The sequence below is a fragment of the Amphiura filiformis genome, chromosome 4 (genome assembly GCF_039555335.1).
Source record: "Amphiura filiformis chromosome 4, Afil_fr2py, whole genome shotgun sequence".
NCBI classification, from domain to species: Eukaryota; Metazoa; Echinodermata; class Ophiuroidea; order Amphilepidida; family Amphiuridae; genus Amphiura; species Amphiura filiformis.
Genome location: NC_092631.1, coordinates 1,611,712 through 1,637,664, shown reverse-complemented (window position 1 = coordinate 1,637,664; position 25,953 = coordinate 1,611,712). Strand labels below are relative to the sequence as shown.

Here is a 25,953-nt window from a genome sequence, read left to right as displayed (position 1 = left end):
AATACAGCACTCATATGTTGGATTTTAAAAAATTATCCTGTTTTACCAAATAAAATAAACATGTACATGTAGCTAAATCCTAATCTTTCTTTTCTAACTGGCAATGAAAGTCAAATTTTAGTATTTGGTCAATTTTTAGAAATACGGGTCAAAAACTTGAAGTTTTTAGGATGTTTTTTGTACGCTGTAAAGTCAAGCCCAAAGACTTGAACAAAGACTAATAAAAATTCAGGTGTATTCTTATTTTCGAAACACATTTTCAAATCTCTGTTATTATCATTTATCAACGATATTAAAATTTAAAAATTTAATGAAAAACATTAAGTTATTAAAATTTTGAACAAACTCTTAGCCTATACAAAACATTTTGAGTATTGAAAAACATGCAAAATTGCATGTTTTAGGCATTTTCCGTCACATTGCAAACAATATTGAAATTAAACTTTTATTGCCAGTTATTACTAACTAAAGGATTAGGATTTATCTATGTTTCATTTAGCAATAACAGATAATATTTTGAATTAAAAAAAAGCTGTATTTTTCTGGAATCAGGGCCGGGGTAGGCAATACAGTGTTGTTTGTTTCCTTTAGTGGTGGTTTTTATATTTTAAAGGAAGTATTTTTTTTATGAATGCCATAAATGTAGAAGGAGATAGTAACACTGCTGTAAAAATATACTTATTTTAAGACCAGTTACAAACCACATATAAGTACTTTTCTAATGAGTCACGTACTGTCCATTTATATTCTAGTAGAAAATCTGCTGACAATCTAATGCTGAAACTAGCAGGGTGCATCAACTTTGATCTGTGCTCAACTGTGCACCAACTAAAAATCCAACACTTGTAAATTGCATGCCAATTTAACAGATGTATTTAAAGATACTCACCGATTTGTTGTGTGTATATATAAATTGTGCATAGTTTTAGAGGAAAATGATTACAACATGTACTTATTTTGAGAGAATTTTAAAGAATCATTTCTAAATTTATATGACAAGCCAAACTTGTGCACGCATTTTAATTAGTCTCTGTCAACTTTTATTGTGGTCAAGTACTGTAAGCCTTAGGCTAATTAAGTATTGTCCAGATACTTATTTTGACACTTCTGGATCCTCTCACAATTTTTAAGCGTGTCGTGTAGAAGGAAGTAAGACTTCAAAATTTATTGTAACATCACATTGCGTGTGAAATATCCAATAGTTGTCCAACACTTTCCTGTCATAAGTTGATTAACCCCATGAGAACTACCTGCTGATTGGCCAAAATAAATATTGTGTCCAATTTTGAACCAATCAAGGAGGGTATTAATAAGATCATCTGCAAATGCAAGTTTGACCATAAATAGTTTAAAGCCAAGTCATAATTGGCAATTGAAATGAGCATTTCAAGTTATCAACCAATCAGAAATGCCTAATAATAATAAGATCAACTGAAGTAAGTATATTTTCAATGGTACAAATGTCATAAATCTTCATCAAGACCATAGAATTGTTGCTTGTACAAAATCAGACTTTTTGATTGACATAGAACATGACATTATTAATACCAATAATCCATCAATATAATACATTGCATATAGACATAGTTCATGTTTATCACTGCCATCTTTATGGATTGAAAACTTATGTACTGCATAGTATTTTTGGTTTGTTTTGCACATGTACATTTTTGACAAAACTTAAGTTCAAAATCTCAAAAATGTTTACCTCCAACAAATTTTTTTCAGAGGACCTACTGACATCTCTAGCTGCACTAGTCTAAAAGTGTGAAAAAATGTAAAATAGAGTTTAATAGTAGCTATAGCCTCAACTGTACAAACTACATGTTAACCACCCATGAGTCTGCATGTAGCTTACCTGAGTTGAAAAGTAACTAACTTTACAGCAAACAAATTTGTTACGTTTTCTTTTGTTTTTACCATTTCCTAAGTTTGGACATCAAGACTGATTGGATCAGATCTCGTTTCAAAATGAAATGAGATTTTGCATATTTTTAGTTGCCAATATCAAGGTTCAGGACGTATTTGGTTTTGTCTGCATCCCTGGTGTCTAAATTGGTATAAATATTATTGGTTTTAAAAAACTAATCCACCTCTATTCATTTGCACTGCAGGATCAGTTAATAGATCTCCAGGAGAAGTACAAGAAAGCTATGATGACCAATGCTCAGCTGGACAATGAGAAAGCCACGTTAACGTTTGAAGTGGACGCCTTGAAAGATACGTTAGAAGAACAAGAAGAGGTCATGATGGAATTACAAAGAGAAACTAGGGATAAACATAGGGTAGGTGCATAATCCTGGTGTGTGAATTATTACTTGATTTTTAATGTGTTTTTTTTGTTTTTTAGCTGAAAATTTAATTTTGGACTAATTTCAGAGAGACTGATAACCAATTGTTAGGGTGATTTAATAAGAGGATAAAGGTATTGTTTTTAGCCGCTGGAGTGCATATGTTGTCTCATTTAACACAGGCAACACCAAAAATAATGATGTCGCCCGTGTTATATGAGACGATAGATGCATGACAGCGGCTAAAAACAATACCTTTATTCTCATTCTTAAACACTTCAATTCAAATAAAAATATCATAAATTTGTATACCAAATTTAAATCAAGTTAAATCCTACATTTTACATGGAATTACTCAGGGCTTCAAATCAATCAGTCCCGTTGTTGCTATGCACCTCTGATTGGTTCAAATAGCACGTATGAGTATCGTGTCGACACCCACATGCTAAAATGTGTGATATTGTGTCATATCACATGGGTAAGAACCAATAAGGTTGCAGAAATGTTCTCAAGTGTTTAAGAATAGGGTTTAATGTGTGATAAATGATTAATTAAGATCGATCTTACGTATGCATTATCAAGCATCAAATTCAAGGTGTTTCTGCAAGTGGGTTGAATGTGTCATTAAGGAGGTAGTTTACATCAAAGTTAATGAGCCATCTGGGGGGAGGGGGAAGGACAGGTGCAAACTTTCATGAGTCTACGAGTCTATTATCAGTCGTAAGGTATACAAGATCATGCAAATCACAGACTTGCTCTTGCTGATGAAAGATGCCATCTGAAAATTTTGAGGTAGAAATATGTGATTTTTGTTTTGAATCTTCAGGCATAATGTAATAATATGTTGTTCTTTATCATTTTGCAGGAATTAGAAGGAAAGAAACGAGAAAATGCAGTAATCAAAAAAGATATAGGAACTTTGAAAGAAATGGTATCACAAAGAGATCAACTTATATCAGTGAGTATTCCCAATATAAGCAGGGTCAGCCTTCCCTGTGGCAACAACGTGAATGGAGTATTAAGTAACACACCATATTTACTCTATTAAATGCCCCCAGGGTGCTACATGAATGTTATCATGACTGCGCTTTGAAAAACATGCTGTAACAGAATTCGGCCCTGATTTGGTAAAATGATCTAACTTGAAATTAAAATCGCTGTTTCGAGAAAAAGAGCTTTAAAGTTTGAACACTTGACGTTTTTCTTTTTGAATAAAATAAATTATTAAACAGATCTTATGTCTTAGAAAATATAAAAATCTCATTATTTGGTGACATGGTGGTGACTTTAGGATGTCACCAATGGAAAGAGCGCCCTCACAATACCCATGATATGGATTTATCTCAAAATATCCAAGTTTCAAGTTAGATCGTTTTACCAAATCAGGGCCGAGATGCAGCGTGAGAGAAGCAATTTTGTCTCTCACATGTCATGGAATGATTAATCTGGACTTCATGAAACCCTTTTTTGTGGGATCTGTTTTCCTGTAAACAAAAAATCTTATGAAAATGGTACCAAAGGGCATAATTAATCAATTACGATGACGGGTTGGTATTGCCATTGATACACTCAAAAATAACTGCTGATGTTTCTTTAGATCATTTGAACTGTACAACAACAAAAATTTAATTATTTCCATGTTTACTTATTAACCGTGAACAAACAGGTTTATCAAACACAAAGTTGTAGTCCAGTGAAGCGAGTTTGGAAGATAATCACCATATTCTTGTCTGTGTAATAATTTGCTGAAAAATGATACAGACAAATCTATATGTAAATACTAACCAGCTTACAAACTCTTGCCTCCTTCCTCATCAGGAACATGGCCTTCTAGTAGTCGGCGACGAGGACGAGAACGATTTACCAGAGGGTCAGCGCTCCAATAAACGAAACAAAGTAGGACAAATTGTAGTTGTATCCCCGGAAGCGGCAGAATTACTAGACGTTGGTGGAGATGGTCCTCTAGATGTAAGACTTAAACATTTCGTGGAAGAAAAGAAAACACTTTTAGAAGAGGTAAGTGTGTGTATTCACTGTAGCTTAAACAATTGGCTTGTTTCCACAGAAAGCAATCCCTGTGGCGGCAAATGATTGACCAGTTACTGATACAGGTTGTGCCCAATGGCAACAAGTTATGAAAATGATGGGGCTAGCCTAATTAATACAGCATATTCACACTTCTGAAAGTTTCAGAGAATTGGGTTGTATTGCAGTGTTCCCTCTGTCCTTGAAAGTCCTTGAATTTGAAAACATCTTTTCAAGGCATTGAAAGTCCTGGAAATTTGTGCAAGGTCCTTCAAAGTTCTTGAAAATTGGAATTTTACCTAAAGTATAATTTTGAGAAAATTTGGGGAGTGGAGAGGAGCTGTCACTTTCGTTAATACGCACTACGTCTCTATTAAAAACCCACCCCAACAAAATTCCAACATGAAAATGTACTTTTCAGTCAATGCATTTTAAGGCGCGCGAGTGCGATCGCTCGCATAGAGCCCACCTTAAATCACTTTACCAAGTGCGATTTATAGCGCACCTTGTCACCTCAAGGAGTTTCCAAATTTGCAGCGGTTCCGGAAAGTGATTTGCATAAAATAAATCAATGTCACGGCCTTGACAAAGGTGATGACCCAAACAATATCTTTTCTACTCGCTGATTGGCCGTTTTCAACAATTTAATATGTAAATTAGCTGACCTTTCTTGTGAGGTCACGCTACCGAAATATGATAACGTGCTGTTCATGTCACAACAAAGACGTGACATGCCATTGACCACCGTAGTAAATGAGGTAATGTTTATGCATTCAACTGAACTGTATAATTATTTAGAAGCTGAACAAGGCTGATTTAATATTTTGACATGACCTACACATACTTTTGGATAGTATTCAGCTATTGCTGATAATGTTGTTGGTGCCATTGTCAAGTACTTAGCTATTGCTGTACGAAAATGTACTTTTGGATAGTATTCAGCTATTGCTGATTTTATTTATTTATTTATTTAAACTTTCTTTACCCAGGGTAGCTCCTTCAATGTCAAAACACTGATTTCCAAGGAGGCCCTGCATTTACAATGTGAACAAGAAGCATATATATACAGTAATAAATCAGGAAATACATAATTATAAATGCCACATGAAATTGTGAACAATTGGGAAAACATGTAAATTCAGATAAAAGGCATATTACACTGGTTTTATCAAAAACAACTGCTTAAATTGAGCAATACTCATTGACTTAAAATTACATCTACTATCATTTGGAAGGCTATTCCACAATTTAGTAGCACGTGAATGAAAAGTTCTTTTACCTGCATTAATATTATATGGTGGTTCAAAAGAGCAAAGTTGGTTTGACTCCTGGTTCCTTTAGAGTGCATATCATGCATAAAAGTGAACTGAGAGGAAAGGTAATCAGGAGCCATTCCTTTCAGGCATTTGAAGGTGAGTGTTGCCATATAGTTGAACCACCTATCATTTAATTTATTCCAGTGAAGAGTACTCATCATGTCATCAATTGGTGTTCTGATATCAGCAGAAAGAATAATACGAGCAAGCCTATTGTGAAGAATTTGAAGGGAGTTGTAGAGCTCAACAGAACAGTTAGACCAAACAGTATTACAATAATCAAAATTAGGCATAACAATTGCATTAGCAAGCATGATGAGGGTATCTTTTGGAATATAAGGTTTGACACGGTTAATTACACCACATCGCTTAGAAATACAGGAAGACATTGCATTAATATGATCAGACCAAGCCATGGTAGGATCAAATGTAACACCAAGATACTTAAATACATCTACACGCTCAATAGTATCATTATTGTAATATAAACTAACATCTGTAAAGTTTTTTAACACCCTGCTAGTGCCAAACACCATGAACTTAGTTTTCTGAATGTTTAATGTAAGATTATTATTCTTGAACCAGTCAACAATTTTAGATAAATTACATTGAAGCTTTGATTGAAGAGTAGAAGAGTCATTAGCAGTACATAGTAATGTGGTGTCATCGGCATACATAGTACATTTACAATCAACACTATTAGAAAGACTATTAACAAATATTATAAAAAGAAGTGGGCCTAAAATAGAGCCTTGAGGAATGCCAATATTAATGTTCTTAAAATCAGATAATGTGGCATTAATGTTAACAGCTTGAGCTCTATTACCAAGATAAGATTCAAACCACTCAAGTGTCGTACCTTTAATACCATAGTTGCTAAGTTTTTCAATTAAAAGAGAATGGTTAACACAATCAAAAGCCTTTTTGAGATCAAGAAATATTGCACCAGTGGCTTGTCCATTATTCATGTTTTTTAAAATGAAATCTTGAACATCATTCAGGGTAGTTGCTGTTGAGTGATTGCTACGGAAACCAGATTGGTTCTCTGACAGAATACCCATAGAAGTTAAATAAGAATATAATTGATTATGAACAGCTCTTTCGATAATTTTGGAAATGAGAGGCAGGACAGAAATAGGCCTGTAATTTCCAACATCCAATTTATCACCTGCCTTAAAAATTGGGGTGACTTTAGCCAACTTCCAGTCTGTTGGATAAACAGATGTATTTAAAGAAAGATTACAAATATATGCTATAGAATGACAAATGTATGGTGCAGCTAGCTTCAACAACTTGACACTAAAATCATCCATGCCAGGTGACTTATTGTTTGGAATATCGCAAATATGCTTATATACAAACTCTGGGGTAATATAACTAAACTTAAAAGTACTAGTACATGTATTAAAACTGTTGCTACCAACATTTACATCATCAAAATCTTTAGCAAGTGTAGTCCCTATTGAGGTAAAATAATCATTGAATACATTGGCAGTTTCTTTAAGAGAAGATGTCAACCTACCATCATTATCACTCTTCACAGTTTTGATTGTTGAAGAAGATTTTGAAGGCAATAATGTCTTAATTGTAGACCAGGGCTGATATTCATAAAACCACGCTAGGCCTAGTTGACAGCTAAAATTGACTTTAGCAAGCTGCTAAGCCTAGCTGATTGCTAATTCTTATTCATAAAACCCAGTTAGAGTTAGCAACATTCTAAAATTTTGCCAAAACTTAGAGTGGATCTGGGGCAGCGCTAATTCACTAGTTGACAACTAGTCTTAATGATTTTGAACTAAGTTTGACATGATTTATTGTTTTAATTTCATATTAACTGTTGTCAATTATGAAAAATAATGTTCTCAGAATATTCTGTTTCTGAGGTCTTCAGTGTGTTTTACACATAAGAAACTGTCTTAAAAACACACAACAAATTTAGGGTGAATGAATAAACATTGAACTAAGCCAGTATTGTTTAACCAAATTTGCACAAGAAAAATGATTATGATATAGCAAGTAATCTTTAGTTAAGCAGATATGTTCAATCGAAGCAATTCTGTTCAATTGTTTGATACGTAAAATATAAATTTTGGAGACATGTTACCAATGTTCTCTTTGGTAAAGATGCATGACTTATTTTCAATAACAAATTATATGTCAATTTGATAAAGATAAATCATGCTTGGCTTTTGTCAGGACAACAAGCAAGATATATCATATGCTATTAAATTATCTAATATTATTTACACAGTGTTGCTCATGAAGCTAAATGAGCAGCGTTAAGTGGATGCATGTTGTTTTCTATTTGATGAAGCAATATAGTATGTATAGTATGTTTTTACAACAAACCAAGGACTTAACATGTATATGAACTTTACTTGTTCAGAGTATCTTTTTAATTTAATTTGCCGTAACAACCTTGTAGGCCTATATAGCTTACAAAATACACATGTAATTTTATTAACGAAATCTCAATGAAGACCATCAGCAATGAGTCATTACATTTTGATCATTTTGACTGTGGTTCAGAGCTCAAGTATAATAGACATGTATTATATAAGCCTATTGTATTAGATGTTACACAACTGTTGAAGGCCATAGCACCCAAAACACCCAAATAAGTTATCAGCTAAATATTTCTAGTTGATAGCTAGTTAGCAAAGTGTTTAGCAAGGTTTTATGAATAAGAAATTAGTTGATTGCTACGTAGCTATCAACTAGTGGATTTAGCATCTTGCTAAGCACTAGTTGGTTGCTAATTTAGCAAGGCTTTATGAATATCGGCCCAGAGCTTTTTAGAGTTACCTACATTACTTGTGATGGAATCAGTATAAAATTTCTTTTTAAGAGTGTAACGCATGAGTTATTTGCTTTATTACGATACATTTTTGCCATTTGCCAATCATGCGAATCATTTGTCTTATGAGCCTTACCATAATAGAAATCGCGATCTTTACAAACAGAGAGAAATTCACTGGTGATCCATTCAGGTTGAGAACCTTTTATGCGCTTCTCTCTGATAGGTGCATGGATATTACAGGCATCATTAAACATTGATTTCCATGTGTCTAAGGCTATATTTACATCATTAATACTTTGTACACAGTTCCAATTAGTCTTACTGATTGTATTCACAAACTCTTGCTCATTAAAATTCCTATAGGATCTGGTTTTAGTAATTTTAGGAGAAGACTTAATTTGTTTCATTTTATGCGAACAACATAAATAAGATTGTGGTCACTAAGTCCCAGACTATGAACACCAGATGCAATATTAGTTTCTGGTCTTGTTACAAAAGCAAGATCAATAGTTGTTTTACTCTTCTCCGTAATACTGAGTGTAATCCTTAATTAGTTGAGTGAATTGTGAGTGATTTGCTAATTTAGAAACTTTCCTAGATTCAGTACCAGGCTTAGATACATCAAGATTAAAATCACCTAAGACAATTACATTATCATACATAGAAACACAATTTTGAAACATAGCATCAATCATATCAGTGTATTCAGCTTTAGCATCTGGAACACGATAAACAGTACCAACTAAGATGGGTTTGCTGTGAGGAAGACATATTTCAACCCAAAGTGCTTCAACATCATTGATAAGAAGATTGCTTTTTCAACAAAGGTTAAATTATCCTTAATGTAAATTACATTTCCCCATGGTTTTCATTTTTCCTGTCTATTCTACACAAATTATAACCATTAATTTCAATTTCAGAATTATCAATACCACTTGTAAGCCAAGTTTCATTGAGTGACAACAAATCAATATTATTATCATGAAGAAGAATGTCAATATACTCAACTTTGTTTTTAAACTCTGAACATTAAGGTGAGCCATTTTTAGACCTTTGCCAAGAGCACATTTGAGATCAATAAAAGGCTCTTTACTATAAGGAAGTTCATTCCAACAAGTCCTATAGAAACATGATTGACACCAATATGGGCCATTGTTATTATAATCAGTGACACAGTTATTATGAAACATCAATGAACATTGAATGCATGAAATGGTTTGATGAGATGGGATTATCTTACAAGTACACTCAGCACAAATTGTATTGTTATCACTTGAGACTTTACAATGAGATGGTTGATGGGATGAAAGGATGGTGTTGTTAACAGTGTTAGTTGTGTCACTGTAATTATTTACACTATTATTGCACATATTATTATTTTCACTACATATTGGAGAAACATAATTATTAAATGCATTTGAATTACAATTACTTGGCATTTGCAGATAAATTGCACAATCAGGATTTGAAGAAGTATCAACATTGAAAACATTATTAACATCTACATTTAAATTAGTTCCTTTGTTACAAGGGTTCATGTCCATAGGTTTTATCACACTGTCATTGATCTTCCTCTTATTTGTAGAAACACAAATAGTATTTTCTGCACTTTGTATATCAAACTTTTCTTCACAGGAATTTTGAATATTTGTTGTTGCTTGTTTATCACATGAAATGTTTACATTATTATTTACAATATTGTCACTTTTCAAGATTACTGAAACTTCACCAACAATATCAATATTTATATTGTTATCAACAGAAACTACCTTGCTCTCATAACGTTTCTGTGCATAGGAAAATCCATATGTGGAAAGTACAAGTTATTTTTTAAGAAGTTGATGAAGTTTAGCGCAAGAAGTGAGGTACCGCGTCCATTTAGATGTAGTCGATACTTATCAGTGTCTGAGATGTGTTCATCTCTAATATTGTCATTGTTAATATAGGACAATGAATAATGTTTACACAAATCGCGAACTCTTGCATTGTATTCCTTTATCCATATCTGTCGTGCAACATATTTCTGCGTAGTAAGAGATGAAACTGCGATGTGAACATTTGGTGACATTGTACGAATGGTAGTAATCAAATTATTTAACAAAGAAATACATTCATGTGTCATACATTTAGATAAATTGTTTGTCCCACAGTGAATGATGATGGACACAGGCTGTTCCTCCTTAATCATTTCTGGTATAATTTTGGTCCAAAGTTGGAGTTTACTGCCAGGTATACATTTGTTTATCACTCTGTACTTCCTGGACATGCGCCTACCTACCACACCTTTAGGTATAGAGTCCCCAATTATTAAAACAGTTTTCCGCTGTTCAGGTTGTGAGTTTGATGAAACTGACTTGTTAGGAGTTGTAGATGCAGTGGTATCTGGCTTATTTGGAGTAGCTTGGGATGTAGCTCTGGAGCATGTAGATTTGGTTGACTTCTGGGATGCAGGTTTAGAGTTAGCTGGATTGCAGGATGTTGGCAAGTGCTGGAAAGATGATGGAGCAGGAGTATGCTTTATGCCTGTAGATGCAGATGATGGAGCAGGAGTATGCTTTGTAGATGCAGTTTTCCATGGCAAGGGGATAGGGGGGAAATCATCCAAGTCATCAGGGGTTTCATCTGGGGTTTCATCCACTTCTAAAACACTGAAGGGATTGCTGGTGGGGATGGTAGGAACATGGACAGTACATGTATCAGGAGGAGGGCTATACATGTAGGCTCAGATTCATGTTGCATATGAGTTACTGTTTTCTTCAATGGTTGTGTTTCTTGTGATGTACAGGTAGAAACTGTAGTTAGGCTTTGATCAGAGTCCAAGTTTGTTTATGCGTCTCAATATTGCGATGAGAGCTCTGAGTTTGTGTTCCTTGAGTAACCATGGTAATGGTAGTTTGCGTTCCAATTTCTCTTGATGGAGTAGGTAGAGGGGGGAAATCATCAAAGTTCAGGGAGAAAGTAGCAGTACCGGTAGTTGATTCACATTTATTTGGAGTTGATGTTGCAGTATCATCACAAGATAGGGTTTTAAGTATTTCTGGAAGTACAGTATCTACCCAAATTTCATGTGGGATTCCTTGAACTGAGACTGTACATGTTGATGAGTAACAAGTTATGGTCACTTGTTGTAATGACTCTGCAATTATTGCTCTGTAGATACATCCATGTTTCTTGTGATTATGTGGCTGTCCATATCTTGAATTCAGTTCATAGATGAGTTCATCATAAACTTGTGGGTTAACAATAATTGTTGTTGATAATTTCTTTGGCTCTATCTTCAACATAGAAGAGTCAAAAATGTCTCTGTTGGTAAAGCCATTAAAAGTTCCATTGAAAGTTGCATTGAATGACTCATCCCACAGTGTGATGACTGCATTACTTGGTAACACCATTGTTATAGTATAGGATTAGGAGTCAGGATGTGCAGATCAAGAAAAATCAATATTCTCAATATGTCCACAGCTATCAAGTTCAGTTACAGTTGACAAAATTCAAACACAAAGTTTGAAATTACAGAAATACAGTAATTAAATCCATCATATAAAGTATACCAGTAGATTCTTGACATCAAGATGAAAACATCCATATAAAATTCAGGTGACAATTCAAAATAAATACAGTAAAATCATGTTGCAATGTGGGAGCTCAGTAAGAGTACATGTATGTGCACTGCTCACTGATCACTGTAATGTCGTTGGTGCCATTGTCAAGTACTTAGCTATTGCTGGACGAAAATGTACTTTTGGATAGTATTCAGCTATTGCTGGCAATGTCGTTGGTGCCATTGTCAAGTACTTAACTATTGCTGGACGAAAATGTACTTTTGGATAGTATTTTAGCTATTGCTGATAATGTTGTTGGTGCCATTGTCAAGTACTTAGCTATTGCTGGACGAAAATGTACTTTTGGATAGTATTCAGCTATTGCTGATAATGTCGTTGGTGCCATTGTCAAGTACTTAGCTATTGCTGGACGAAAATGTACTTTTGGATAGTATTCAACTATTGCTGGTAATGTCGTTGGTGCCATTGTCGCTTGAACCAGCTTTTATAAAGGTAAAAACATACACTATAAATTAATCCCTAATAAACGCCCACCCTTCATGAAATGTCACGGCCCATGTGCGCTTATTAGGAACAATACGGTAAGTGAATAAAGAGCAAATACTGAATTTGTTTTTATTATGCAACTTACAGATTAGGACATTAAGAATTGAACTGGAAGATGAGAGGTCCAGAATAGCCACAGCTGAGAGGCGGAGACATGTAGCAGCACCCTTACCTGCTGAGAATGGGCCTGATCTTCATGAGATGTTAGATACACAAAGTAAGACATGTTGCTATGGTACATGTGATTATGTGTTGTGTGTTGTATGAATGCAATGCAGGTTGTCCTTGAAATAGAAAAGGAAATGAAAAGCGGTACAAAAAATAACAGAAAGTGGTATGAAGAGCCCAAAAGTGGTACGAAAAGCGCAATACCACAGCAGGTAATACATTCTTTGATATTGCCGTATTGCAACTTTTGATAAGCAATAGTTACTATACCAAAAAAGTTAATGACATACAAAATTTGATATGTTTTGATCAGTGTCCTCTTTAGAACTACCTAATTCCAAATAAAGATTCTTTAGCAAGTTTCAACATGATTTCAAGACTGCGTTTGACGAAGGAAAAAATTAGCAACAAAGATTTGTACGGTTTTCTTTTTTGGTGGAGGACAACCTGTAGTACGTTGTATCTCTGTGACGTGGCTTTCTGTTCACTTCTTCGGTAAATTCCATACGGCCTTTCATTTGGACCACCGATGTCGTCACACCGATGCGCACATCGTTACTGCACATGTGCATTAACAATGTTCGTTAACGATCTACACATCGGTGTAACGTCAAATGATGATATCACGTGTACACACAAAGGCGTATAGGATTTACCAAAACGGGGAATGGGGATGAGTGTGCAACAAGTTCCTTTGGTCAGTTTAGCAACAAATGCTGAATAACAAACTTCCTCTCAGACTCACACTTTTTTGAAAGTTTATATGGAATATTGTTTTGGTTTCTGTGGGCACTGATATAACTATCAGCCTTGGGAAAACAAAATATAACATATATTCAGTTTCTGGAATAAAGTAAACAACAATAATAGAAGGAAGGAAAAGGTAAAGAATGAACAAAATGAATGAAGGAGCAGGGCCTCGATTTTGTATTGGTTTGCGAGAATCAAAATCCATCATAGTCGCTGCACTTACTGTATGATACAATGAGAGAAGTTGATTCTCGCAACCGAATCTTACGAGAATCATTACAAGAATCGAATCTGTGATTCTCGTTGAAATCTAGGCCCTGAGGAGTGAGGTTTGTAAGAAACCATGTGATTTACTTGTATGTTGTCTTGTTCATTGTCATGTAAATCATAATTTGTGTATGTGTTGTCTCGTTTGTTGTCTCATAATATGTGTATATGTGTTGTATTCATTGTATTGTTTATCATTTACAATAACTCACTCTGTTGTGTTTAAATGTAGAAAAAGGTCAAACCGCTTGAACAGATGCGTGAAAATAACGCGAAAAGAATCGCTGGTCGTCAGTAAGTCCTGTCATTGTTTCGGAATGATTAAGATTAATTAATTATTTGGTTCAATTGACCAAACAATATTTTTTGATTTCTACTAACATGACCGGTTATTTTTTGTAATCACTCCCAATGATTTGTTTACCTTGATTTTGCACTCGTAGTGTGGTTTCATCAGTTCCAATGGATGCCAGTTATATATACTATTCACCTTGTAGTTTTTTCCCCACCCAAGATTATCACCTATGCACGTGGAAGATTGTCAAACTTAAGGAGCCACCATAGACCACAAGTATTAGTAGTCTCTGTTGAGACCTAACATATGAATGCTTCAATCAAACTTGTCTTGGACTTTTGTCGACTTGTAATTTAAATCTAGATATAAATCCATTATGTTACAATTTGAGCACATTCAGCCTTGAAATTTGAGCACATTCCGCCATAAAATGTCTTTATTTATATAATGAATAAACTTTAGATGTACAATAAGTTATCAATGTCTTTGTATTACCAAATTAGCTGTCCCAATTCTTTATTAGAATTTTGCCAGTGATAATTCATCACTTACATGGTCATGGTAGTGGCACTGCTTTTGGCAATAAATCAAATTTGTGTCAAGTCATCCATTCAGTTATGCAATTTGTGACCTGACCAGTTACTTGGCTCACCACAGTATTGTCCAAAGTTTTCAGTCTCCAAGTCTCTTTTGGTATATATTATTGACTTATCATATTTGGGAAATTTAAAATAGATTTTAAGTCAATTGAGTTCAGTAGCTAATGGTTTGGGAAGGTGGTAAAAAAATAGAAAACATAACTTTAGAATCAGAATGGATAATGAGCACGAAAAGAGTAGTTTCTTGTCATTTACAAAATATTCAAATAAATATGTAAGATATAGTGTGTCTCATCTCAAGTTGAGAGTAACGCCATATTGGATTTCACAGAGGCAGATTCGAACCAGTGCATTTACACGATTGCATCACCAGCATACAGACAAGTTGCCCTTCTACACGTGTTTACACGTCCAGTGGGCTTAGGGTAGTGCACACATTTTGAATCTGCCACAGAATCCAACGTGGCGTTACTCTCAACTTGAGATGAGACATACTATAGTGATGATCATTTATTCCCGTCAAATCATTATTGTAATTAGAGGCTAATGAAGATTCTTACTCAAATTGCATCATATTTAAATTCAAAAACAAACTTGACAGAAAATAAATCCAACAGTAGTAAAAATTAATTATTTTTCAAATAGTTGATCCTGATAGCATCCTCTTCTATTATTTGCATAGCAAATCATACACATAAACATTCCGATAGTAGTAGCCACGGTAGCGACAAGGACAATGTAGGGTCAGGAGGTCAGCGCAAAAAGAGGTCAAAGGACAAACATCAACGTGACCACCACCACCATCACCAGCATGACCATCATGGTGGACATCATCATGGTGGCCACGGCCATAGCAAAGATGGGCATAACAAAGATGGGCATAGTGGTGGTAGTAGTAAGTGTGCATGTGCATCATGACAGACTTAGGTTGTTGGTTACAAGGTTGGGAGAAGGTGGTATTAGTATGGAGAAAGGTTTTGGTTTTAATGCAAGTGGCAGCTTGCCAATTGGATTAATTTCTGTTGAAGTAGAAGATGCACTGGTTCCGTACAACCCCGCCCCTAGAATTTCAGTGACAAATCAGTCCTTAGACCTTGAGAATGATATTGATTTTCAATATTAATATTTGGAACTATAATCTATTCAACTGGACTAACTGTTTTTGAGTGAGAAATTTTCAGGTCCAATCCTGAACGCATCATCTGGATTGGACCGAAAAATTTCCCATTCACAAATAGTAAGTCCAGTTGATTATATTTAAGTTCACCTGGATGAATGATTATCTTTACACACATAGATATTGAGTTTCAGCTTTATTGTAATTCAACAAAATCATAAATCAAATGGTGATGATTGTTTTTGTTTTTTTGTTTTTTTAAGTTTCCATCAAAGTCAGTAGTAACTTCTTTTGTTCTCATTTGAACCCCTACCCCTTTCTCTTCAGTTATGCCAGAAGTTCTTCACAAAGTTTTGTTTTATTTAAGATGTTTATCATGTTCCTGCCAAATAAAATCTGCATTTTATGTTACAAAGGGGTTGGCACTGACTTCAGACCAGTTGTGATTCTGTGAATCCCATTAACACTGTTATCTCACTTCTGGTACTGAGAGAATTTCAATTAGCAAAATCTGAATTATAAACAACAATAATTGTAATGTCCCTTCACCTCTATACATGTAGTTGTGTGTCCCCTGCATCTTGTACCCGTATGCCCCACAGTGTGGCTAGCATTTAGCAAGGGCTCAAACTTTGCTTGAATCAAAATTGATTTTTCCAAAGTGAGGATCAAGTGAGAATCAACTTATTGTTGTAATATTTATGACATGCAGAAGGGTTATGATTTGGGGAGAATCAATGTTGATTCTGATTCTCGTTAACCAAGTTTAAGAGAATTGTTGCGCTGATTCTCACCAAATTTGAGGCCCTGTTTAGTGTTATTAGATAGAAGTGTCAAGCTAGGATGAAATTTACCAAGGTACCACTCAAAATTAGCTTGATTTTGTACATTGGAACAATGCAATTTGACAAACTTCAAAAACCACCATGTTTTAAAAGTAAAATAGCTTTATTTGCCTGGTTCTTTGTAGTTAGTTGTTGACACAGGGGAAGGCTATATACACTTGTACAATATATCTCACTTTTTGTAAGCAAAAATGAGGATGCCCTTTTCATAAAATATGTGCCAATCCCTTCAGGTATTTTAAATGGCATGTAAAAATACACACGTTTTGCAATGTAACTAGCAGTACTAATACAACGGGTGGTACCAGGTCCAAACCGTCTGGCAAGGTGTATGGCTATTTTTAAATATTTTAATTTGCTGCTCGAGTTTCTTTTCAACGCTTTACGTAAGATGCATGTTACACTACTGCTGCAAAAAAATGCTGATAACATAAAACTAATAAGGACCTGGACACCAGTACCTACAGAGTACTGATCATTGATGGAAGGTATTATCATTAGTGTCTAAAGGATGTTTCTAGAGACTGCATAGATATGAACGATCGCCTTGCCAATGACCAGTGTACTGCACCTTGGGATGCTACTGAAACATGCTTTTACCTGAAAAAACCCACCATAGTTCGTGCAACAGGTGTGGATTTCAGAAAGCATTTAATCCCCTTAAATTTTAAGGTGGGTTGTCTGATTTTCCCAAACAAGTTTGAAATTTTGAAGTACATTGAAACAATTTCTGAATTAAATTGATTTTCAGGAGTTCGGATACTAGAATATATATCAACGATCTGTATAATGAGCTATTGCATTTGAAATCTCCCACAAAGGGGTGTAGGTTTGAAGTAGGGTTACCTGAATGGGCAACTCTATTTGAAATCTACACTTCCTGACCATGCCTTCCATAGAAGGTGTATGGATTTCAAGTGGAATAGCACATGGTTTACCACCAGTCTCTTCATAGCATCAAAGTATAACATCGCTCATCATATCAAACCTATATTTTCAGGGTTATGAGAAAAATATGAGCTTCCTTCTGATGCTAAAATCTCAATTCTGATCTAATAAAAATGGATTGAAGCTATGGATGAGGTAGCTCACCTTTACATAATTCATAATCTTCATTTATTTGATGGGGTAAACTGGTAAGATGAGGGTGTAGATCAGGTCATCTACCTTTAGGTAACTTCATGATCAGTTTCACTTATCAATAGGTGTTTATAATTGTATAGATGAGGTGGCAGCAGTGCACATAAACAGGGACTGGTCTGGTGATATGCTTGAGCAGCAGCATGTGACCAGTGCATTGCGAATTAGTAAAGTTAACCTTGAATCTGAATTGGTGCGAGTTTTAAAAGCACAGGTCCTCAAGAAAACAGGATGTGCACTCATGCTGCTAGGCAAAGAATAATGACAACTACTGTCAAACCCTTTTGGTATGACGCCACATGTAGCCTCAACTATATTTCCTTAGTGATGTTGCACTCACTATAATACCAAGTTATAATGCATCTACAAGGAAGGGGCTATTCCAGTTGAAATCCATATACCCCCTATGGAAGACACATAGGAGGTTTAGAGTTCAAATGGAGTTGCCCATGCAGGTAAAACCATTTGAAAGTAACTCTCCGTGTGTGATGGATTAAGGTAATGTCTTCCATAGGGGGTGTATGGATTTCAACTGGAATAGCCAGTGAAATCCACCGTAGATTTCAAAAATAAAGACAATATCTATATTGCATGGTGTCATGACCAGAAGGAACAACAAGGCATGGTAGTAAGTAGCTATACATGTATGATGACTATACTTTTGTTGTGTGTCGATCAGAAAATTCCTCTCATGGTAAACATAAGAAGGATAGCGGCCATCACCACCACCACCACCATGATGACTTTGAGCGTAAGTTGCCTAGCAACCCATTGCTTGGTGATGATGAGGCATGGTACCCTGCCTGCATGGACAACTACCCGGCATTTTGATGTCATTTTTTTGTGTTTAATTTTTTATTTAATTATATATTTTATTTTTAGCAAGAAGTAAATATAACATACATTGGTAGTAAATTATATGGTTCTAAAGTTTATGAAAGAATTAAAATTGGGAATAAAAACATTTTCATGCACTTTCTTAGCTGAGCGCTTTGACCTCAACAGGCCAACATGCTGAAGTTAAATGTAGTCCTTTTAGACGGTTTGAGCAATGAGCTTGGTTGCATCAGGAGCTAAGGCTTAGTGTGTGTCCACATGAAGCAACTGTTCTAACATAGATAAGATAAATATTTTCTGTCTCAGACAGTTTTTGATTTGAAGGTCATTGCATTTTTCAATATTGTTATATTAGGGGAAAATCATTCACAAAACTTCACTTTTTGAATAACAAAGATTGGATTAAAGATTCAAATTATGAATTAAATTGTTGATATTAAAAGAAAGACTTCCAACCTGAACAAAAGATGACTGCATCGTCACTTTGTGCATGTGAAGTAAATACAAAAACCACTATACTATGAACACTTAGAATAAGAACCCTTCACATCCACATCCAGTATGTATTAGAGTGTCTTTTCACAATGTCTTGTAAATCATATTGGTAGTATTTGAACTGATGACAAATTCAAGATATGCAAGCTGTATGTGTTGAGCTGTTATTGTAGGACTTGATATATTGAGTGATCCATATGCACGCATCACTGTGTGTGTTTTCAAAGTCAATTATCAATTATGTTCTATAAGTACATTAAAACAAGCGAATAGAATCATACACATCACTTTGCAAGGGAATGAATGGTAGCTATTACTAACAGAATAAACAACCCTTATCTGCAGGATTACGACAGGAATGTCAAGTACTAATGTCCGCTATAAGATAAGAAGGATATATAAGATAGTGGGAGTCTGGTTTACCAGTGTTATCCTAAATTAGGCTATTCCAGTTGAAATCCATATACTCCCTATGGAAGACATGACCTTAATCTTCCACATAGGGAGTAGGGATTTTCAAATGGGGTTACCTAAATGGGTGACTCCATTTGAAATCTACACCCCCTGTGTATGAGATTAAGGTCATGTCTTCCATAGGGGATGTATGGATTTCAACTGGAATAGCCCATTATTTATATGCACATGTCAAATATGAAGGGGGAAAATGTCAGTCAGCAAGTGGCCCATGTGACAGGTTGCCCAACAACTGACTGAAAATTACTGTAAAATAGTAAGTAAAAATGAAAAAAGAAAGTCCTTCATACAACAATATCATCAACAAAAGGTATGATAGAGGGTAACACCAAACATCCTCAGTTGGTTTCATATAATTGTGATGATTTAAATTTTCCAAAGAAATCGGCTTCATTTCGCAAATTGATTTTCCATTTTAGCAGATACATCTAGCCCTGCCAGATCAAATCCTCTTCAATCATCTGTATAGGTTGCAATATTCGCCACTTTGCACGGATCCTTCATCTTGCTACCAATACGAGGTTCTCCCTGCAAACACATGTGCAAAAAGTGCATATTTATTTCTCTAGCAACATGCCAGAATGCTTTTGCAAAGCGTACGCGGTCATTAAAGCATGCGTTTGACAGGCGTATGCACACACAAGACACAACACGTACTTTGCGGGTATAACCTCATTTTGAGATGACTGTGCAAAGGGTCATTAAAACCAATTATTCACATTCTCTGTTTTCCTTATTTTACCCATCTGCAGGAGAAATGGGAAGACAAATCCAAGAATATAAATTTAAACTGCAGCGGACAGAACAAGAGGTTACTACATTAGAAGGCAATGTAAGTAAACTGTAAAAAAAGCTTTGGCTCTTGCTGAAATTACTGGACACAGGACAGAGAAAAGGACAAAGATGGGTATGCTCTGACATAACCTGTGCTCTGAATGAAGTGCAGAGATTCCTTGCATTTATTACCTGTCCATATACCCGGCCTCCCAACTCAACACAAAAGTTGGCAACCATGAAGTTACCCAATCTTGTAAAGACCCCCTTCGCAATGATTTTTCATCAAATTTACCCCCCCCCCCTTTTTATGCAAAATCGAGGACAAAATTTGGCCAAAAACAACCCCTTTTTGTGGTTTTCAATGACTAGAATTTCCAACTCCTCTTTTCAATGACTAGAATTTCAAACACCCCTTTCCAGTGACACTAAATATTGACATAAAATTACCGGATTTTCCCAAGTACCCCTTTTATCCAAATTTCGCGGACAGTGCAAATTAAATACCCCCTATTTTGATGATTTCATGGTCAAATTTCGCGGACTGTCCAAATTAAATACCCCTATTTTCCCAATTTTGTGGTCCTCGCTACTGGTAAAAAATTATCCCTTTTCCGCGCTATTTGGTAACTCTCATGGTTGTCAATTTTTGTGTTGAGTTGGGTCCATATATCGATAAAAATAAAAAATCAACTATCCAATGATATCGATATCGCCGATATCACATTCTGAAGAAAATGGATATATCCAAGTTGCCGATAAGGAAAAAAATATCTCATTGGACGCGTTGTCGCCAATGTGTGATTAATAGAGGTAAACCACTTTACTCATGTGTGACTTCTAACAAAAAGCGCTGGTTCCCGTAGTATTACTTATTCAAAACAAGTCAATGCATGACCTGGGAGTTACCTGCATGACTCTTGGCGGCTATTTTGAAACAGTCATGGTTGCACATGCAGGTACTTCTTTTGAAAGTCCTAAACAAGGTATAGCAGTCGCTGATAGGATATGCAGCTTATAGAACACGGATAACCTCTATTGGGGTGTTTTTGTGTACTGCACACGACATCTTACTGAACTAATTTCCAAAGATTTCCAATCAGTTGCTGAAAAAGTCGTATTGCCAAAACACATTTCACACACTGCAAATAAAGCACCCACTTATAAATTGCCTGGCATATTGTGAAATAATCCAGATTCTGTTGTCCCTAAACTCATTGGTTTATGTACAGAGCAATTAAAGCAAAAATAAGTCAATCTGTCAATCAATCAATCAATATTAGAAGATACAATTATGCAGAATTTTTATCAGTACTTTGTTGTCTGTGATTTATTTCAGGTACTACGACTTGAAGGTCAAGTTAAACGGTATAGAGCTTCATCTGAGGAGGCTGAAGCAAATGAAGAAGAACTGAAGGCAGAGAGAAGAAAAATTATGAGAGAGGTAGGATACACTGCTCAAGTGTTCGAAATTTTGGTTGTCCGTTCGCCCGGGACAACCAAAACACGCACTGGACAACCGAAAATAATGCTCTAGTTGTCCGACGGACAACCAAAGATCTACAGCCAAAAGTCACTTTTCAATATGTTAGTGTGCTCAAACCTGACACAACTGATGAATTATTAAATATTTAAGAGTAATTGTTCATAAATTGACTACACTCACTCCACTTTATTGGTCACATGTAGTTGTTTCAGATTATGGCAGCTTACGGACAACCAAAAACTTTGGTGGACAACCAGAAATTACAACCTGGTTGTCCGTGGGACAACCTCTTTTATTTTCTTAATTCGGACACTGCACTGCTCAATCTAGAAATACTCGCCAATATTCACTGTTTTGCCGTAAAACAACTCGGCTTTGCCTCATTGTTTTACTTAAAATAATGATGTCCCCTGTGTTATATGTGACGACAGATGTACAACAGTGGCTAAAAACAATACCTTTATTCTCTAAATACTATTTAAGGTTTTTGAATCTGCATAACACCTTGTTTTGCCATGACACACTTCACATTGTGGGGTCCACCCCATAATTAAATCTGCAAGACAGACAAGTCCAAGAGTCAGTGCACAGCCTTCTTCTTCTTCTTCTTGGTTGAGTCGGTAGATACAGATTATTAGCTGCAGTTCACCAACTTTATTAGCTGCAGTTCACCAGCCTTGACACATGTGTACTACGGCAAAGCACTGTGATGGTAAATCTATCGCAGGAAGAGGCTTATAGGAAAAATCATTGCTATTCTGTCAAAACCTTGTAACTCCAATAGCTATTGTACATTGCAATATATTATATTGCACATATTTAACACCGAGCAGCTATTGGAGTTACGAGGTTTTGACAGAACGGTGACAAAATGTTGAATGGTAATCAACCAATGAGCTGTTTTTGTATGAGTGATATAAACCTAACCATTCTCAATTTTGATGCTTGATTTCATTACAGAACCGCACTTTAAAGGACAAGGTAGAAGAAATGGAAACTGAAAATGGCCATCTTATGAAGAGACTAGAGAAACTGAAAAGTTCACGACTTACTGTAAAGTAGTGTAGTAGCTTAGGTAAACAATAAACATGTTTTTTAGAATGTTCCCTTTCAGTTAAAATGTGACCTTCAGTGATTTTATTTTGAAGCAATACTTGCGGGTCGGAACATGAGGCAAGGTCATATTTTATCACAGATTGAACATATTATAGTACCTTGTTTATATGGTTGGGTGGTATCTGATACAAGTATTTGCTAGCGCATTTTGTAAAATAAATTTGTATATTCAATCCTATGGATTAAAAAAGTCGTACATTAATACAGCAACTATTATTATACAGGAGGCTGTGATATGCTAACCCACCATGACCGCTGTGATCAATACATTCATTAGTCATCACTTATATGATCAAGAAAAGCTGATTGTTATCAAGTTTTTGAACAATGAAGATCAGGGCGGTTAATTAATGTTCAATGCAATGTGTTTTTGATAATGACATGCCTACTAATATACTGTTAAATATATAAGTAGGATTTTTTAGAAATATATTATTGATGTTTACAAAAGCTTTCTTTTTTCATGTTCATGAATTGTTGTGGACTATAATAGTTTGATCAGCGTGTAATTGGTGGAAATTTTTAGACTTTTACTACTGCGACGAAATGTAGTCCCACGTTAAGAGTGATATTTTTGACCTGTCTGGTTTATATTTTGCATGTTAAAGAAAGTAGGAAGTATATGATTTGAATTAATAATTTGTGATGCTTCTAGCGAGGTGTCACAATTATGAGCTGATCAAACTATATGGGTGTAACTACACCAAGCAGAGTTGTTTAGTTAGGCGGCCTTCAAATTGAGGCAGGACCGCGACACCCCGGCACTTGTTGGAAGACATCTAGTACAGCAGACAGTACATGTACAATGTGATTTTCTCATTTATAATTAGGATTACGGCATTGCCAGAGCTTGTTTTATTTGTTCATTAGAATGATTGACAGCGGTGGGCGGACTTATACTCTTTGTTTTGTGAGCGGTACAAAAATGTGATTCCTTGATAAATTATAGGTCAAGGTAGGTCAATTCGGACCGTCTCTTCCTCAGATCTGTATATAGGACTCTATGGTATCTTCTCATTACACGATCGTAGTAAGACTTTGCCGGTGACGACGCTTTCGAATTGCCTGTCTTCAACTGCTGTATAGCATGGTATAGGCAGTTTGTAGAGAGTGTCTTATCTCATTATATAAAATCTCTGATTGAGGTTTGCTTTTGGCCTCTGTGTAAACTGGGCTTTTTGGCCCCTGGGTCTGGGGTAATTGTTACCCAGTGAGCTGTCGCTCACAACAGACTCAAACAAATTTTGTGCGAAAAAAAAAGAAAGCTGTTGAAACTATTTTGTACCAACTATTTTTGTTTGTGTTTTTCAAATACTTGATAGGTACCAACCAACCATGTAAATTTTCTGTATCATACAGTGATGTACTCGTGGTACCCAGTGTTTTCTTCTATGCTAATTTATTTACCAAAATAGTAGTGTGACTAAAGCAAAAAATTAATAGACGGCAGATGTATCATTTGCTCTGTGTTCAGCCAAAATAAAATAATGCAAGGTGGTTTCTTTTTTAGGCCACATAAAAAATAAATTTGTTTCACGTCCGCCTTCGTTCTCACTTTCTGGGATCAGTTCATTCAACAAATTTTTTTCAGTTTTCATATTAGATTTAAGTTTTTCGTATTTTAGTAAAATAAAATGTTCATGCTGATTAACAAGTTTATTATTAGTCAATATGAATCACTTACAAGTATTTTTGTGGAACTTTAAGGGGTCTGACCCTCATAATCTTAAAATTAAAAAATGGCCACTTCATTTTCCTCAAAGATGCTGGAAACTGCTAGCAATGTCAATTGCTGTTTTAAAAAATCTCCCTCTCTCCTCACTTTTCCAAAATTATGGGGACTTGAAACAAATTTTGGATTTTATGTGGCCTTAGCAATAGCATGGTATTGTTTTCCTTTTTCTTCTTCCAATATGCATCGTTAATGTTTTATATATGCAAATATTTAAAGTGCAAATGCATATAAGATTGCAATATAAATTTTTTTTGCAGCGACTGAGTTGCTATTTTTGGTGTGTCCAAGTAATGTTTCTAGGTTTTCTATAGGTAAAATACATTGTACATTTCTTACTGTTACTTCTTATAAAGAGGTGTACATATAAAGCTGAATAAGTCCCAGATCGGCCAAAAACAGTGGACTTGTTTATCTAAAGCATACTTGATCTCACATAGCATGTATATTACAGGGTAAGTCAGTAAGGTATCGTCGATTATGTAATTTGTAACAATTTAACGGGGTTTTAAGGAAAGAAGTTAGACTCCCAGTTCAAATTTATACCCCCTATGGAAGCCATGGCTTTAATCTCTCACACAGGGGGTGTTACTGGTGTAGATTTCAAATGGAGTCACTCATTCAGGTAACCACATTTGAAATTCACACTCCCTGTGTGAGAGATTAAGGTAATGTTTTTTATAGGTGGTGTATAGATTTCAACTGGAATAGCCCAATAGCGGATTATGTTATTATAAATCTACCATATAAATAATGTACCTCCGGTGTTTATTGGCAAAAGCCTGAAATGGGTTGATAACATGCGTCTTTTATAATATTTTGCAGTAAACCTTTGACAAGAGCGTATTTTAACTTACTTTAATAGCGTACATCGCGTATCTAGTGCGTTGAAGCACACTTGTCTCTGATTGGCTGCTGAGGCGACCTGCTGTTGCCGAGTGGAAATTTATGAATGAACTTTGTGCCGTACACATTGTTAGCTCTGACTTTGCAACATCACTGTAGTATGCGCTGCTCATCAAAGGTTTACTGCAAAATATTAAAGCTTGAATGTTATAAAGGTATTCGTCTCAGCACAATGCATTACATGCAGAAGGCCAAGAAATGCATACTTTAAATCAAAGTTTGCCGTGCACATGGCAGAGTCTGACCACTTTGAATAGGATTTTTTTTAAATGATTTGTCTATCCTTCCAAAGTGTAAAACAAAATTACTAAACCAAGTTCATACTGCCTTATGGAAATGGGGGATCCCCGGCTTTTATGTTGACGGTCATGTCCACAAAATGTAACTTTCTTACAATATAACTTTCTTCCA

General features: G+C 35.4%; 1 protein-coding gene across 3 annotated transcripts in view; it reads left to right on the top strand.

The window, feature by feature from the left end:
- Positions 1-24,460, top strand: part of LOC140150453 (leucine-rich repeat flightless-interacting protein 2-like) — a 46,705-nt gene extending 22,245 nt beyond the window's left edge. For all 3 annotated transcript variants that reach the window (XM_072172472.1, XM_072172470.1, XM_072172469.1), the window contains 7 exons: positions 2,115-2,285; positions 3,157-3,249; positions 4,110-4,307; positions 12,629-12,758; positions 20,281-20,360; positions 21,642-21,746; positions 22,749-24,460. In XM_072172472.1, coding sequence (XP_072028573.1) covers positions 2,115-2,285; positions 3,157-3,249; positions 4,110-4,307; positions 12,629-12,758; positions 20,281-20,360; positions 21,642-21,746; positions 22,749-22,850 — 879 coding nt within the window. In that variant the 3' untranslated portion in view covers positions 22,851-24,460. The remainder of the gene's footprint in view (positions 1-2,114; positions 2,286-3,156; positions 3,250-4,109; positions 4,308-12,628; positions 12,759-20,280; positions 20,361-21,641; positions 21,747-22,748) is intronic.
- Positions 24,461-25,953: the final 1,493 nt, after the last annotated feature.